At 42.1% G+C, this 15,542-nt stretch overlaps 1 protein-coding gene across 26 annotated transcripts in view; it reads right to left on the bottom strand.

The window, feature by feature from the left end:
* ERC1 (ELKS/RAB6-interacting/CAST family member 1) overlaps window positions 1-15,542 on the bottom strand; it is a 384,984-nt gene that overhangs the window by 41,243 nt on the left and 328,199 nt on the right. For 15 of the 26 annotated variants that reach the window (XM_021092976.1, XM_021092972.1, XM_021092980.1 and 12 more), the window contains one exon: window positions 14,673-14,771. In XM_021092976.1, the coding sequence (XP_020948635.1) occupies window positions 14,673-14,771 (99 nt within the window). Of the gene's footprint in view, window positions 1-13,287; window positions 13,355-14,672; window positions 14,772-15,542 lie in introns of all 26 variants that reach the window. The other 11 variants (XR_002344310.1, XR_002344314.1, XR_002344307.1 and 8 more) reach the window with 1 other exon arrangement.

Here is a 15,542-nt window from a genome sequence, read left to right as displayed (position 1 = left end):
AAATAAGAATATTGAAAAAGTTCGACATTTTCAACCACATGTATAGAAAATTGACAAAGAAACTGAATGAACTTAGCTTCAGCTCCGGCAAATACTCAGTGAAAATTCCTTGACATTGGTATAACTTATTTAAATGCTTGTGTATAGACCAAATGTTTCTATTGAGTCAAATGTTCTCAAGGCTAAGCAAGCATAAAACACTAGCTGGGTCAACTGAGCACAGGGAAAGTCATTTTAGAGGTCACTGAGGTCATCTACACCCCCCTCCTTTACTTTCTAAAGGAGAGATTCAAGGCCCGGAGAGGCGACCTGACCCAGGAATGTGGCTGGGGGCTTAGTCACTCAACGTCCGGGCACCATGCCATCACGGGACACATGGGCCTTCTTTCAGTGCCGTTTATCTGAACTGCTCCTGCAGGCGACTTAGCTTTCTGAACAGTAATGGGCCTTTAGACGGTGTTCTCCATTTTCTAAAGCAAAGAAGACTGGAAACAATTTGGGACATTTCTGAAAACCAGAGCTTCCTGATATGAACATGTCCCCACCCCTCTAACTCTTCCAGCACTGTAGCATCCAGGCCTCAGCATCCTCTTCCAGGAGGTCAGAAGCTCGCTGGCCCTCTTGCTTCCAGCACTCCCCCGTCCTGCCCATCCCCCACAGATTTTGGCAGCACACAAAGGTCATGGTGATCTACCTGCTGCTGATGGCACCAGGCTTGTGGTTTGTCACCCCCTTCCTGACACTCATGGAGCTTTAAAAATAGGTCCACAAGTTCTTTGGCATTCCTCCCCTTAAAAAGTAAAGCCTGACACTCTGCCCCATTCAGTTCAGGATGGTCTTGGTGGCTCATTTAGAGGGAAGAGAAAGCAGCAGAGGTGGCAGCATGTGATTTCTGATTCCAAGACATAAGAGTCACCGTAGCTTCCTCCTTGCTCTGCTCTCTCAGTCTGTACAAGGAACGAACCAAGGTTCTTGCCATGAACTGTGGGTGAGCTGTCCTGGAACTGGACTCTTCATCCCCAGTCAAGCTTTTGGATGACGACAGTCCCAAATGACACCCGGACTACAAACCCAGGAGAGACTCAAGTAAGAACTGCCCAGCCAGGCTGCTCCTGAATTCATGACCCACAGACACCACTGCGATAATGGGTTTACTGTTTTTCATGCTGCCACGATTGCCAGCAATGGGTTGCGTAGAAACAGATAATTAATACACACCCTGAGCACTCTTCACAGTGAACTACTAAGAGTACACCAAATTTAGCTTATATCTGCTTGGCAAACGCCCACTGCTCCTTCAAGATAAGGAACAAGCTTACCTCCTCTGTGAGCCCTTGAGTCTGTGCTGGAGACCTGGGTTTTCCTATAATTTTTTATACTTTTTTTTTTTTTTTTTTTTTTTTTGGTCTTTTAGGGCTGCACTTGCAGCATATGGAGGTTCCCAGGCTAGGGGTCCAATTGGAACTGTAGCTGCTGGCCTATGCCACAGTCACAGCAACTTGGGATCCTAGCCGCGTCGGCGACCTACACCACAGCTCACAGCAATGCCGATCCTTAACCCACTGAGCAGGGCCAGGGATTGAATCCGTATCCTCATGGTTCTTAGTTGGGTTTGCCAACCGCTGAGCCACGAAGGAAACTCTGAAACATCTATTTTAATCCATATGCCTAGTGTGGTGCAGACACTTCCCACAAATTTTTTTTTTTTTTTTTTTTTTTTTTTTTTTGGCTGCACCCGTGGCATTCAGAAATTCCTGGGCCAGGAATTGAAACTGCACTACAGCAGCAACAACACTGAACCTTTAATGCACTGAGCCACAAGGAAACTCCCCAATAAACATTTTGAAGATAATTTTCTCATTTCAGTCTTTTTTTTAAAAAAATTTCAGTCTGTTGTAAACAAAACATATTCTATGTGTGATCTTAGGACCCAGATGTCACTGATAGAGTGTGGAGAACGAGCATTTTAGTTTGTAAAGTCAGGGATAAATACCTGGGTTCAATTTCTGGAAGGTAAAACAGTGTGAACACTATACTTTAAACAGTGACCCATTAACAAAATGACTATAAGGATTTAAACATTTAAGATGTTTTCATTTAATATCCAAAATGCCGAGAGAAAAATTTGGATAACTTATTTTATATTCACATAAGAAGGAACCCAGAGAGTGTAAGAGCTTCCTAGGTTTGCCAGATGCCTCTGCATGCAGAAAAATCTGTGGGTCTAGTTTTGAAACGGAGGAAGAAAGAGCGGTATATGTTCAGTGTGGACTATCTTTCAGTGGAAAGAAATGAAGTCCTATGAGCAAGTGGTTCGCCTTAAAGCCTGAATCTTCACCAAAAAGAACCAGCCATCTGTTTTGAATACTTTAAGACTAAGCCTCTATTTGCGCTCTGCTTTGATCTCCTAGGATAATAGGAAGACATTGATACAGTCCAGCTTCACCTCAATCAAGTGTGCTCATTTAATTTATCCCAGAAATTCTGACTGCCAGACCCAGCTGGAAACTTTAGCCTCGTCATCCCGGGATCAGGAGGAAGGCGGAAGACACATCAAGGGAGAACAGCATTTTTGTTTGGGTTGATGATGCATTTTTGTGTCCAAGAAAATATTCCTTTAACCCAAAACAGACAGTGATCCCAAAGACAGAGAGAATGTATAGAAAATAACAAATTAGGGAGAAGCCGAAGACAAGTTAATGAAAGAAAGACTGTAGAACCCTATTGTAACAAGGCTGTTGTTTAATAGTTCAGATAAGATATGAGTCAAATCAGATCCTCCAAATATAGCTCCATAAAATAAAAACGTGCTATAAGAGGGAAGGATTAGGCCTGTCTTCCAAAACTGGTATTAAAAGGGGTCCCCTCATATGTTAACTGAGGGGTGAGTAATAAACCTGACAATGTATTTTAGAAGGTGGAGTGGATACTGGCTGGGAAACCAATACACAGGAATGGTGTCAATGACAGGCTAACCTGTTAGGGGTACAGAGTAAATGAAAAGATTAAAAATATCTACTACAAATGCATAAAGCTTTAAATAATCAGATGCAACTTTTCTTTAGGGTAAAAACTAACCTGTTTTTTCTTTCACAAACTATTTACTGGAGGAGTTCCTGTTGTGACTCAGCAGAAATGAATCTGATTAGCATCCATGAAGACACAGGTTCCATCCCTGGCCTTGCTCAGTGGGTTAAGGATCTGGCATTGCCATGAGGTGTGGTGTAGGTCACAGGCATGGCTCGGATCTGGCATTGCTGTGGCTGTGGTATAGGCTGGCAGCTATAGCTCTGATTTGACCCCTAGCCTGGGAACCTCCATAGGCCGTGGGTGTGGCCCTAAAAAGACAAAATAAATAAATAAATAAAACTATTTACTGGAGTACTCTGGAGGGTCCCCTCATTTTCAAAGGACTGAAAAACAATTAGGATGTGAAGGATTTTATTTTGCATGCAGTGCAAGGATATTTTTATTGTCCAGGAAGAATGTCTAAGTCACAAATAATACTATGAACAGGAGGAAGACAGCACTTCCTTTTTAGACAAATGCTCATAACTGTTAAGATAAGAACTCATGGATCTGAGAGCTTATGTTTCAGAGATGTTTAAAGCACTGCAATTTTCAGTCTGAGAAATAAATCAAGTAGGTTATAGGACAATATCCCCTTAAATCATTCAGCAGCAACAACAAAAATGTAGAATGTACCTTGGAACTCTATAAATCATGTCTTAAAAATACACTGAGAGGTCTCTCCCCCAAACTACTTACAACTTACTCGTGTGGCCTAAGAGGTCTCTGCCTCTGCTCAGCCTGTATAAGCACCAAGTCTGTCGAGAATCTACACAGATTTGAATGTTCTGTAATAACCTATATGGGAAAAGAATCCGAGAAAGAATGGATATGCGTATATGTATATAACTGATTGACTTTGCTGTACACCAGAAACTTACACAACATTGTAAGTCAACTATACACCAATAAAATAAAAAAAAAATGTTAAGAAAGAGTTACTTAGAGCCACCATGCAGAGGTGGTGGCTTCTGCTTCTTTCTATGGTCTAAAAAACCATCCTCAGGTAAGAAAACTTAGGAAGAAAAAGTCACCTGCTGCCATGCGTGTTTCTGAAAGGTGATTAAGTCTGACCGAACGTCTGTGGCTGGCCTCCCACACGGACACCTTGGGGAGGCAGCTGTGTTGTTGCTCAGGCAGTTCTGGTGAAATCATTAACAATTCAGTCAGAGATTAGAGAAGAAGAATAATTTCTTTTGCTACAGGGAAAGTTAATTACTGGGATTGTGGGTTATTTGCACAATCAGAGGAATGTTACAGTGTTACGAGAAAGGAGAAATCTATCAACAGTGGCATTGAAGGCTCTTATAAATATTCTAGGATTTTTATCATGACCACTACCAACATCACATACTGTCCCTTATGGAGCATTTCCCGTGCACGAGGCAGAGGGCTAAATGCACTGAATATACTATTGCATTTAATTCTCACAAGAACCTTTGCTAAAGGTTTTATCATTGCCATTTAACAAAGAGGAACCCAACACTTCAAAGAGAGGTTAGGCAACTGGTGGGAAATTACACAGCTACTGAACTGGCCTCAAATCACGTCTAGAGGCAAAGCATGCTGTCCATCACCAAACTAAAAGGCTATAAAATAATGGGATTGCTACGGGGGACACAAGAAAATATGCGCTGTCAGTGTCACGGGGGGGAGGGGGGAGTGATGTAATATTACATTTGAAAAAGGCAGACACTAGAAGGCTCAGATGTGCATGTATATGATGACATCACTACCACACAAGAGTAACACTAGCACTGGGCTGTGCCGCAGCAGGTCAGCTGAGACCTGTTGCACAGCAGGACTATGGGCAACTCTTCTTTTCCCTTTTCAAATTTAAGCGATTGGTGAGGACTGCAGCGCTCCTCCTCCTCCTCCCAATCCACCTTCCCAGGCGGGAGCCTGGATGTGCATGGAGGCACCTGGCCTCACACAAGGCAGCCTTGCAGAGACTGACATGGCATGTGAGGGGTGGGCAGCGGGAAGGGGTACGTGTAAATCCAGGGGAGACAGCAAGGTCTGCTCCCCTCCTGGAGAGCGGGCATGCTCCTGCCTTCTGGTTCTGGAAGACTCGGTCTGGGCTTTCAGAAAAGGAGCAGGTGAGGGGGACTCAAGATAGTTCCGGGCTGGTGGTCAGTTATCAGGGAAATCTTGGTTGGGAAGAAAAACATGTAAATTGACCTGGAGTACCCAGCGTGTGGTTCCTGGGGGGGGGGTCACTGGGGGCCGCAGGAGGAAGAAAGAGGCAGCCGTCTCGGAGGAGTCCTAGCAGGGAAGTGTTCACTTATGAGAAGAGTGGAGCTCTTGGGTCAGTGCCTCACAGATGACCAAGAAAAGAAGGACAAAAGGGGCCATGGCCACGTGCAACTCACTTACCAGCCGTGCCCATGTGTGCCTGAGGACAAGGCTATTACGACGGTCATCACTGAAACACCGGAGAGGCTGTCAGGACGGCTTCGGGGCAAGGGTCTCAAGCTGTAGGTGACACGATGCACTGTGTGGGAGGGGCCATTCCTCTCAGGCACTGGGCATCATTTTACTGAAGCTCAGAGGACCAAATGCCCCACCCAACTTGGACCCGTGGTACTGCCCCAAGACCTCTGCCAAAGCCCGGGGAAGGTGCTGAACCTTTACGTGTAGAAGAGAAACTATGAATCCTCTGGGAAAAATAAAACAGAAAGTATACTTTCCAAAAAAAAAAAAAAAAAAAAAAAAAAAAGGAAAAAAAAAAAAAAGAAAGATAGAATCTGGCCTGGTCACAGACCATTCTAAATTATGACGGAAAAAAGATCAATAGGTACAAAGGCAGACAAAACATCGTGGAAAAAACCTGGGGTGATGTGTTTTAGACATGATTATAATTAGGAAATAAAAGCAATTATTCTATTTCTATGATAATGTTGATAGAACGTTCAAATCTGAACTAGTGTGTGCTACTATATCTCGCTGTAAGAACTATTATAGTCCACAAAGCTTATGACTTTGTTGTCATTTAATTTTGCCAAAGCTGTAGCTCAGAGCAAAGATCCTAGAATTCTGGGAGTTTCTGCAAGTCATCAGAAAGTGTGTAGGCTTTCAAGAACACTGATTTTTAGGAAGAGAGACTAACCCTAAAAATACAGAAACGATATCAAACAATTACATCTTGCGCTCATCAGCATTCTTCTGACTTAACTGTAAAAATTGTTCTAAAAACTAAGACTCTCTGTGTCAGATGTCAGATACTGCACACAAGCTATATAGAAGGGAAGCTGGCTATGTGTAGGCTGGCAAATAAAAGCAAATTATGAATTTACAAACTGCTTTCACATTTATTACACCGCCTTAAGAAAAATAAGATAGTTCATGTAGAGATGAATAAACTGAGGTTCCAAGAGGGTAATGAATTATGTGAAATTTCTGACCTTCATTCAATGCTTTTTTAATTATATCAAACAGCTGTCTACATTCTTCTCAGATTAATTCATGGTGAACAGACGTATCTGAACTTTGAAAAACTTAATAGCTCAATGCATTAGCACCAGAAAAATGAGAGCTGATCCTAGCACTAAGTCTGTCAGAGAAAAATATTAGCAGTTGAAAGGTTGTGCTAAAAGCTGAAAGCTTTGTCCAAGTGATGTAAACAGATCAGCAGTGTCCCTCAGTCTTTCCACAAAGCAAAAATGACACCAAAGTGGAATGATGCACGTGACATCTTCATCCATGGGGGAATGATTATCTCGGTAACACTTCTTTTTCTGTTCCACTCCCTACGTGAAGTAAGGCTGGATAGGTACTGCTACCAGATGACTGGTACCTCTCTTCTTGGCTGAATCAGAGATTCAGGATTTGGCGAGAATGCTGGGGCAGAATGTTTATTTCTCTGCTCTGTTTACGAAGGGCTGATATTAGAAGTTTTGGGGGAAAGAGAGGAAAGCAGGAAGTAGAAGAGGATGCCATCCACCACAGCAGAAAATACTACTATCCCCACAGAACATGTAGCAACATCATCATACCAAATTATACTCTAATTCCCAACTATTAAACAGAATCCAGAACAACTGCCTCATCCAAATTATACATGCATGCTTCAAAAAACAGAAAAACGATTTTGAAAGAGATGTTTCCGGTACCAAAGTCTAAGCATTGATATGCTATTCCAAAGCTAAAAGGCATTTAATAGCAATGAAACAGAAAGAAACGTTTCTTGGGTTTTAAAGACTGAAATAAAGGCTTTTTGAAGTCCCAAGCCACTCCAGCATTTTCCTTGGCTGTGAGTTAGTGAGTCACTGTTGAACTGTGGAGTACATATATCATCAGCTGGCTCTCCTCAAGACAGGCTTTCCAGCAGATGGCTGGGTAAAGAAAATCACAAGGGGTATCTTCAGTGTTTACTTTGTTTCTCTTTAAAAACTGTCAAAACCAGTTTTAGTTTGTTAATTTCTGAGGAAAAGAAACAAGAGAGGAAAAGGGATGACTAGAGTGAGCCTCCTTTTGGTGGTGTGGGCCTCTCCTATTTTCCTGCCTAAGACAGCCAGGTGGATGGTCTTTAACTGCCTTGAGGATTTTTAGAGTAAGGAAAGGACCAACACCACCAAACTTCAAGACTTACCATAAAGCAACAGTGATCAAGACAGTGCGGTACTGACAAAAGAATAGGCAAATTGAGCAATGGTACACAAGAGAGAGTCCCAAAATACACCCACAGAAATACAGTCAACTGATCTTTGACAAAGGCAATGTGATGGAGCAAGCCAGTCTTTTTTAACAAAAGGTGCTGAACAGACACATGCAAAAGGTAACATACATTTCCATTTGTAAATGTGTCTCCCTCTCCTGTACCAGAAAAAGAACAACTCCAGAGATGACAATTACCACTAGAGATTCTTATTTGCAACAAAATCTTACTAAATAATCCTTATTTACCATACATTTCCAAGTCACCTTCCCATAACTTATTCCCTCTCCAGAAACCCGAAACTCCTTTTCCTTTGCCTAACGGCTTCTCCACACTTTACTGCCCTTTGTTAGGATGGTACATAAGCCCCCAATGTAACTGCCTCTGAGAATCACATTTTTTTTTTTTGTGCTACATTCTTGTGCATTCAAATGTAGTTAAATCTGTTTTTTTTCCCTCCTATTAATCTTTTATCAGTTTAAGAGGATAGAGGAGAAAGTTTTTCCTTCCTGACACTACCATAGATGCCCTTTTTACTTGTTCAGCTAGGTTTTTAAGAGGAGTTTCTTACTGATATTCTTCACTAATTTTTTTTTTAATCTCGCCTGTGGTATGCAGAATTTCCCAGGCTAGGTGTTGAACCTGCACCACAGCAGTGAAAATGCCATACCCTTAACCTGCTAAGTCACAAGGGAACTCTCCACTAATTTTTACTTGAATGTCCTTACTCTCCTTTCTCATAATTAGTATGATTATAAAAGCATAACAACGTCTGAAGAACCCTTCTAGCTATATTTCTTTATTGGGGGTGGGTAAAATTTTGGCTTAGATATATATGGGTTCAAGTCTAGCCTCTACTACCTACAGGCTATGTGAATGTGAATGCAGTTTCTACTTTTTTTTCCCCCTGCAGTTCAGTTTCTTTAGCAGTAAAGTGATGAGAATGGTGTCTATCTTCTAGGATTGTTGTGTTCAACAGAATAAAAATATGCTTATAATGTGCTTATAAGCTTAAAATAAGTGTCTGGGACTTAATAGGTATTTTCTTTCTTTTTCTTGCCTTTTTTTTTTTTTCAGGGCTGCACCCGCGGCATATGGAGGTTCCTGGGCCAGGGATCCAATCAGAGCTACAGCGGCTGGCCACAGCCACAGCCACAGCCACAGCCATAACAGATCTGAGCTGCACCTGCAAGCTACACCACAGCTCACAGTAATGCCAAATCCTTAACTCAATGAACGAGACCAGAGATTGAACCTGCATCCTCATGGATACTAGTCAGATTCGTTTCCACTCAGCCATGAAGGGAACTCCCTCAATGGTATATTAAGTGGTAACAAAATAGTATCGACATCCTTCAGTTTCTCCCTCCCTCCCCACTTCCTTCCTTCCTCTCTTTCTTGCCACACCTGGGACATGTGGAAGTTCCCAGGCTAGGGGTCAAATTGGAGCTGCAGCCACTGCCCTATGCCACAGCCACAGCAACCCAGGATCTGAGCTGTATCTGTGACCTATAACACAGCTCACGGCCATGCCAGATTCTTTAACTCACTGAGTGACCCCAGTCCTCACTACCCCATTCAGTTCTGCAAGATGATTTCACACCTCTCCATTCTTTAGATGCTTAAAGACTTCCATTGCAGTACTAACACAACAGAATAATTTTAGAATGTTTCAAACTGATAAGGAGATTATGTGAACACCCCAACTAGGACGGGCCAAAGGCAATGCCAAGAGAATAAAAGACATTTGTTTTAAAACACTTGTCTTAAGAGCTTGTGTTAATATTTACATCATCTCTAGGAGGTCCTGTTGTGGCTCAGTGGAAATGAATCTGACTAGCATCCACGAGGACAAAGAGTCAATCCCTGGCCTAACTCAGTGTGTTAAGGATCCGGCATTGCTGTGAGCTATGATATAGGTCCCAGATGTGGCTTGGATCCTGTGTTGCTGTGCTGTAGGCCAGCAGCTACAGCTCCAATTCACCCCTAGCCTGGGAACCTCCATATGCCACGGGTTTATAGGTCTTTGGTTTCTAGACACCTTTCTTATCTCTCCTTTCAGAACCTCCCTACTGCACTAGCAATGCTGATATTAAAGATAACAGCTAATTTTGTGCTCTTGGTTTCAATGTAAACTTTACTGTTTGTTTTCTGGATTTCATGGGTTCAGAAGTTGATTAATTCAATACATGTCTATTGAGGGCCTACTGTATACCAGGCTTTGTTCCAGGTGATGGGAATACAACAGTAAGCATACTGAAGTCCCTGCCCTCAGGGAAAAGTATGACAGAAGAAAACACAAATCTGAGGGACAGAGAGTGCAGGGGTACACTGCACAGGCTTCCTACAGGCTTCAGGAGAAACCAGGGACACCGCTGCATTTTCTAAGTGTGGATAAAGCTTGTGATACTCTGCATGTCTTAAAAGGACTGCTTGACAGCAAAAACTTTCAAAGAAAGTTTCAATAGCCAAATTTCTTTCTTTTTTTTTTTTTTTTTTGTCTTTTTTTGCCATTTCTTGGGCCGCTCCCACAGCATATGGAGGTTCCCAGGCTAGGGGTCTAATCGGAGCTGTAGCTGCCAGCCTACGCCAGAGCCACAGCAACGCAGGATCCCAGCCGAGTCTGCAACCTACACCACAGCTCACGGCAACGCCGGATCGTTAACCCACTGAGCAAGGGCAGGGATCGAACCCACAACCTCATGGTTCCTAGTTGGATTCGTTAACCACTGCGCCACGACGGGAACTCCCCAAATTTCTTTTGTAGGTAATTTCTTTATAAAATTCAAGGTGTTTTTCCCAAGGGAAAAAAAATTCCTCACACATAGAAGACTAAATTCTTGGTGATAAAAGTGACACAAAATCACGGACATAGCTTGGCTGTCAGCTACAGTCTACAGTTCCTCTCTGGTTTTTCTTTTTTTTTGGCTTTGCCCGAAGCATCTGGAAGTTCCCAGGCTAGGGACTGAACCCATGATATAGCAGTGACAATGTGGGATCCTTTACCTGTTGAGACACCAGGGAACTCCTATGGTCCCTCATTCCAAACCACTGAAATGCCTGGGGACTTTATCACAATCCCAAATCCTTTTTTTGCACCTATAAAATGAGGGTACTGGACTAGATATTGGTAATAGTAACTAATATTTACTGAGAGCTTACTCCTTCCTGGAGATGGGTTCAAGTAAACAGTGACAACAGCAACAACAGACGAGATTGGGCACATTCAGGGTGGTGTGGCTGTGGACAACAGCAACAATAAAAATATCAACAGTATAAAGCACTTGCTGGTGGAAGGCACTGTGCAAAGCATTTTACATACATTAACTTGTTAATCTTTCCAACAACCTATACAGTAGGTACTATTAATAAATCCAATTTACAAAGAAGCTGGGCTTCAGAGATGAAGTTACTTTCCCAAGGCCACAGAAAGTGGAGGAGTCTAGATTCAAAGTCTGGCTGCAGAGTTCATGACTCTAACTCATGAAGAAAAGGAAGCACAGAGAGAGTCACACCTTGTCTGACACCAAGGACCACCAGTAAGTGGTGGCATCAGGACCTGCTCCAAGTCCTGGACTCTTAACCATCAGGCTCCACCACTTCTCATGACATGGCCTGGACCCCTCCCAGCCCTACACATCTGTGATTCTCTTCCCATCTGAGAATTGATTACATCTAGTAACACTCATACTACTGGTATATATGATGTTTTAAAACATTTTTACACACAAAACATTACTTATATTCTTAAGTTTGATAAGATAAATCACTAAAGTTTGAAATTTTGGTAAGAAAATCTGTTCTCTATAGAATTAGCAAGGAAACTAGATAGCATGTCGAGACTTGAGCAATGTTTTAGGAGTCACTCATGCTTTTCTTTAGGTAAACCCTTTATAATATTTACAGCACATTTTAGAAAATCTGAGATACTGTATCATAGAAACTCCTACTGAGGTCAGTTAACTGCAACTGCACTTTGTTAAGACAATGACAGTTAATACTTTAATGCATTAGGATCAATGGCACAGTACTTAAAAAAAAAAAAAACCTGTAGCATTTGAACACTTGCTGGGAGTTTGTTCTACTGTGAGAGAAGAGACACAAGAACAAGGCTATGTGAAGGTCTGCTCATTTCTTAGTCTCCTGGGAAGCTGCCTAAGGGCCTTGTTTCCTGTAACACCTACAGTGTTTCTTCCACTGGCTGGAAAAGGGAGTACAATCAAAACACAGCCCTGCTCCTGCATGTGGGGGGCTTCCTGCTGAGGTGCGCTGGGAAGCTTCCATGTTCCGCCAAAACAACATGGCGGCTTCATCCGGGAGGAGGAGCCTGGTAACCATGTTCAGCCAGTGCACAGCCCCACAAATACCTACCCTTGTAGGGTGTAGAGAAGATAAAGAGAAGGAACACACTGATTTTCTTGGCTTCAGCTCTGTCTGGCATGCAGCGTTTAGACCCAAAGAGCTTTCTGGTTGGCACCATGCATTTCAGCTTCCCTCAAAGCCTCAGGACAGAGCCATCCTCGAAGTGCATGCCCTTCCACAACTTACCTCATCCTTTTTCTTGGCTGTGGCTGCCAGTCAGAGGTCTACACAGTCCTCAGCATTTTAAGAAGGGTAACACCAAGACACAGACTTTTCAGGGAGAATTGACTCCAGAAGAGTGAGATCACCAATAAGCAGGGCAGTGAATCCAGGGAGAGCAAGGCCACCAGTATGTGTGAACTTATTCATCATGATTATTACTTTTTCTAAGAAAAGGATTTCCTCAGTCAAACCTCCAGGGCATCAGATCAAAGGGAGATCCTGACACAGCTGGACTCTATTCTAGCCAATTGGCCTGGAAAGGAGAATTTAGACAGGGTCCTGGCAACTGTTTAACCCAGCAGCAATCCATAAAAGAGAGGAAAGGAGTCTTTAGATTGACTTTTTAAAAAGTCTTTATTTACTTTTTTACTTTTCTTTATTTTTAAGGATAGTTTGGGAGTAATGTCCAAACCCTAGGGGATGCCCCAGGACGGCACTTTGGAAAAACTACTGACCCTGAGACTTCAGATCATTCTTATACAGAGAGAAACTAAGGGTTTTTAGTCCATGGTACAGGTTTTTTTTTTTTTTTTTTCTTTCTTCTAGGACAATATATTATTACTTATCATGAAAGTATATCCCAAAGCTACTGGCAGAGTATGTGATCAATTTTTTATTTTCAGTTTGATGTAAATCACTATGAACCTTACCAGGACACCAAAAACATGCTAGAGGGGATATTTACAAATAAAATGATGGGAGAAATTTAGTCATATGCCCTGGAAGTTCTCCCAAAAATGTGTAAGAAATTACAAAAGTGACTATTAACACACAACGAGGGGGAAAAAAAAACCAAACCCAAACCCTGCTATGTCAGAAGCATAGCAATACACACAGGGATCAAGTGAAAATGAGAAAGCACAAAGCACACTGAAGATTTAATGAATCATAGAGAAACAATACGTGAGGGTGATTGTATGAAAAAAAAGTGAACGCAAACAAACACATTTCTGTAGCTCAGGAAAGCCGTTGCTCACCGTTCTGAACAAAATGGCTGAACTAGGAGGATGTGGTTGACTATGCCCATATACCCTCCTCCTCATCCTACCGGGAGGGGTGGCAAAGAGCCCAGAGCAGCATGGGGACGAAAAAGAGCTGGTTAGTATTCAAAACAGACACATATGATGTAGCAGCAGAACACGATCTCTACCCGCCTGACCCTCTCACATCAGTTCTGACCCGGGCTCAGTCTGCAAGGGCACCTAGACCGCCTACCTCCCCAAGATGTGTCTCCGGCCAGTGCTGGGTCTGGCCAAAAGTAGCAAGTTGGAGGCTTGTCTTTATTTTTGGTCCTTTCCTCAACTTTTACCCATTTCTGCTTGCCTCCCACTACTCCCAGGCACCCAAGTCCTTGTATTTATCAGCAAAACCTGTTTCAGGGGAAGGCTCTAACACTCATCTCATATTCACTGGCATAAACTTAATTCCAGGTATCAAGAAGTGGACAGAAACAGCAAAATGATTTCTTGGCAGGAAAGACTGACAGCTCTGCATTTTGCCTACATTTAAGATTGTACTATTTCTCCCCCAAAATAGCAGGTCTGCCTCAGCTGGCTCAGTAAATGTCATCATACCACAACTATACCTTCTGAACTTTAGGAAAAACTGCATTTTCGATATCGCTGCTTTCATCTGCAATATTTCTTCTTCCTCTCTTAAGACGAAGTTCTGCTATCACTTCGAGGAGATGTTTAGTGGAGGAGTTCCCCTTGACTCTTTAGTCATATGGATGTGATTACTTTATTATTTTTCTCCCTCAGCTATATGCTTTAAGACTGAGTGTGATGGAGACGCTGAAATCTGATTTTCGGCAATGGGATATGAGGTAATCTGCTCACCACTCTCCCCCATCCATCATATTCAAGATCTTGGGAGAGTTCCCTTCTTCCTCCAAACTGGAGTTGAATATGCTTCCCTGCAGGCTGACTCATCATGGTCTCTGTTGCGTGCATGAGAAGTTGAAGCTAACAATTTAGCAATGACACATACTGGAGGGGTCCACCAAGAAATGGGACTGGAGAAACTAAGCTTCAATCTCCACATTTCACAGGTGATGAGCAGAGATGGTTACAGCTGTGAGTAAACAAGTTACCCCTACACTCAACTCTGTGTGCCTCACTGAGCTTATGACAAGTTTTGTTTCTCACTAAGGCACTCTTTAATAAGAAAATTAGTAAGTATCCCTGAGAAGATTAAACTGTTTCCTCATTTCAACCTAAGGATTCTTTGTTGTCCTCAAATCTGTTGAGTAAAGAAACTGATTTTTATTCAGCTTACAGCCCAGAATCTATAACATGCTAGTACAAAATACATCAAAATAAAAGCATATGGGTTTCCACGAAACAATCGAACGCAGTCTTACCTGGTCTGGGGAGGGTTTATGATTGGTTTGATTGGAATGGGAGGATCTGAAGTGGTCATCCTCATAATTGTCCGCCATTAGCTTCATTCGATTTTGTGTCTAAGAGGAAATGATTCATAAGGTTAAATTTAGATGAAATTTCTATGACACACTGTAAAGTAAGTGCCTTAAGAATATCATAAGAAAGGATCAAATAAATCCTGTTGGAAATAAAATAAACATAGGATTTCTGAGGCTGCTGAGCAAAAATGTTTAGGCACTGCTACGGACTGAACTGTGTCCCCTCAAAATGCTGAAGCCCTGACCCTCAAGGTGATTGTACCTGGAGACAGTCTTCAGGAGATCATTAAAGTTAACTAGGGTCAAAGGGCTCTATTTTTTTCTCTTCATGATATATAGGACTCTTTTCGTGTTGTTATAAGAATTACTCATCCTTTTAAACAACTATTCTATTTTGGGGGGGATGTTATACAACATACAGACCAAAAATATTAGGGAAAAGTTTATCGTTACCTATAAATGAAATGTTTATATACCTAAAAAATCTAAGAGAATCACCAAAAAACAATTACAACTTATAATCAAGTTCAGTAAGGTGATCAGACAGAAGCCACATATTAAAATTCAATAGCTTTTCTTTACATCATCTATAAAGACAATTCAGGTTTTGGAAATGAGTTGAAGATTTTGAAATCCTCCCCTTCAACCCTAGACCAGAAGCGGATTGTTACCCCATTGCCTCTTCTCCATGTTCACCAAAATGGAAGACTGGATTGGTGATTCTTTGTGGTTGGTTGAATTAAGCCCTCAGTGAATGTAATATATAAACCTATAAAATATTTTTGGGGGGTGGAGTAAGATGCTGGAGGA

The sequence above is a fragment of the Sus scrofa genome, chromosome 5 (assembly GCF_000003025.6).
Source record: "Sus scrofa isolate TJ Tabasco breed Duroc chromosome 5, Sscrofa11.1, whole genome shotgun sequence".
NCBI lineage: Eukaryota > Metazoa > Chordata > Mammalia > Artiodactyla > Suidae > Sus > Sus scrofa.
Note: the sequence above shows the minus strand (reverse complement) of the source record. Positions and strands in the feature narration are given on the sequence as shown.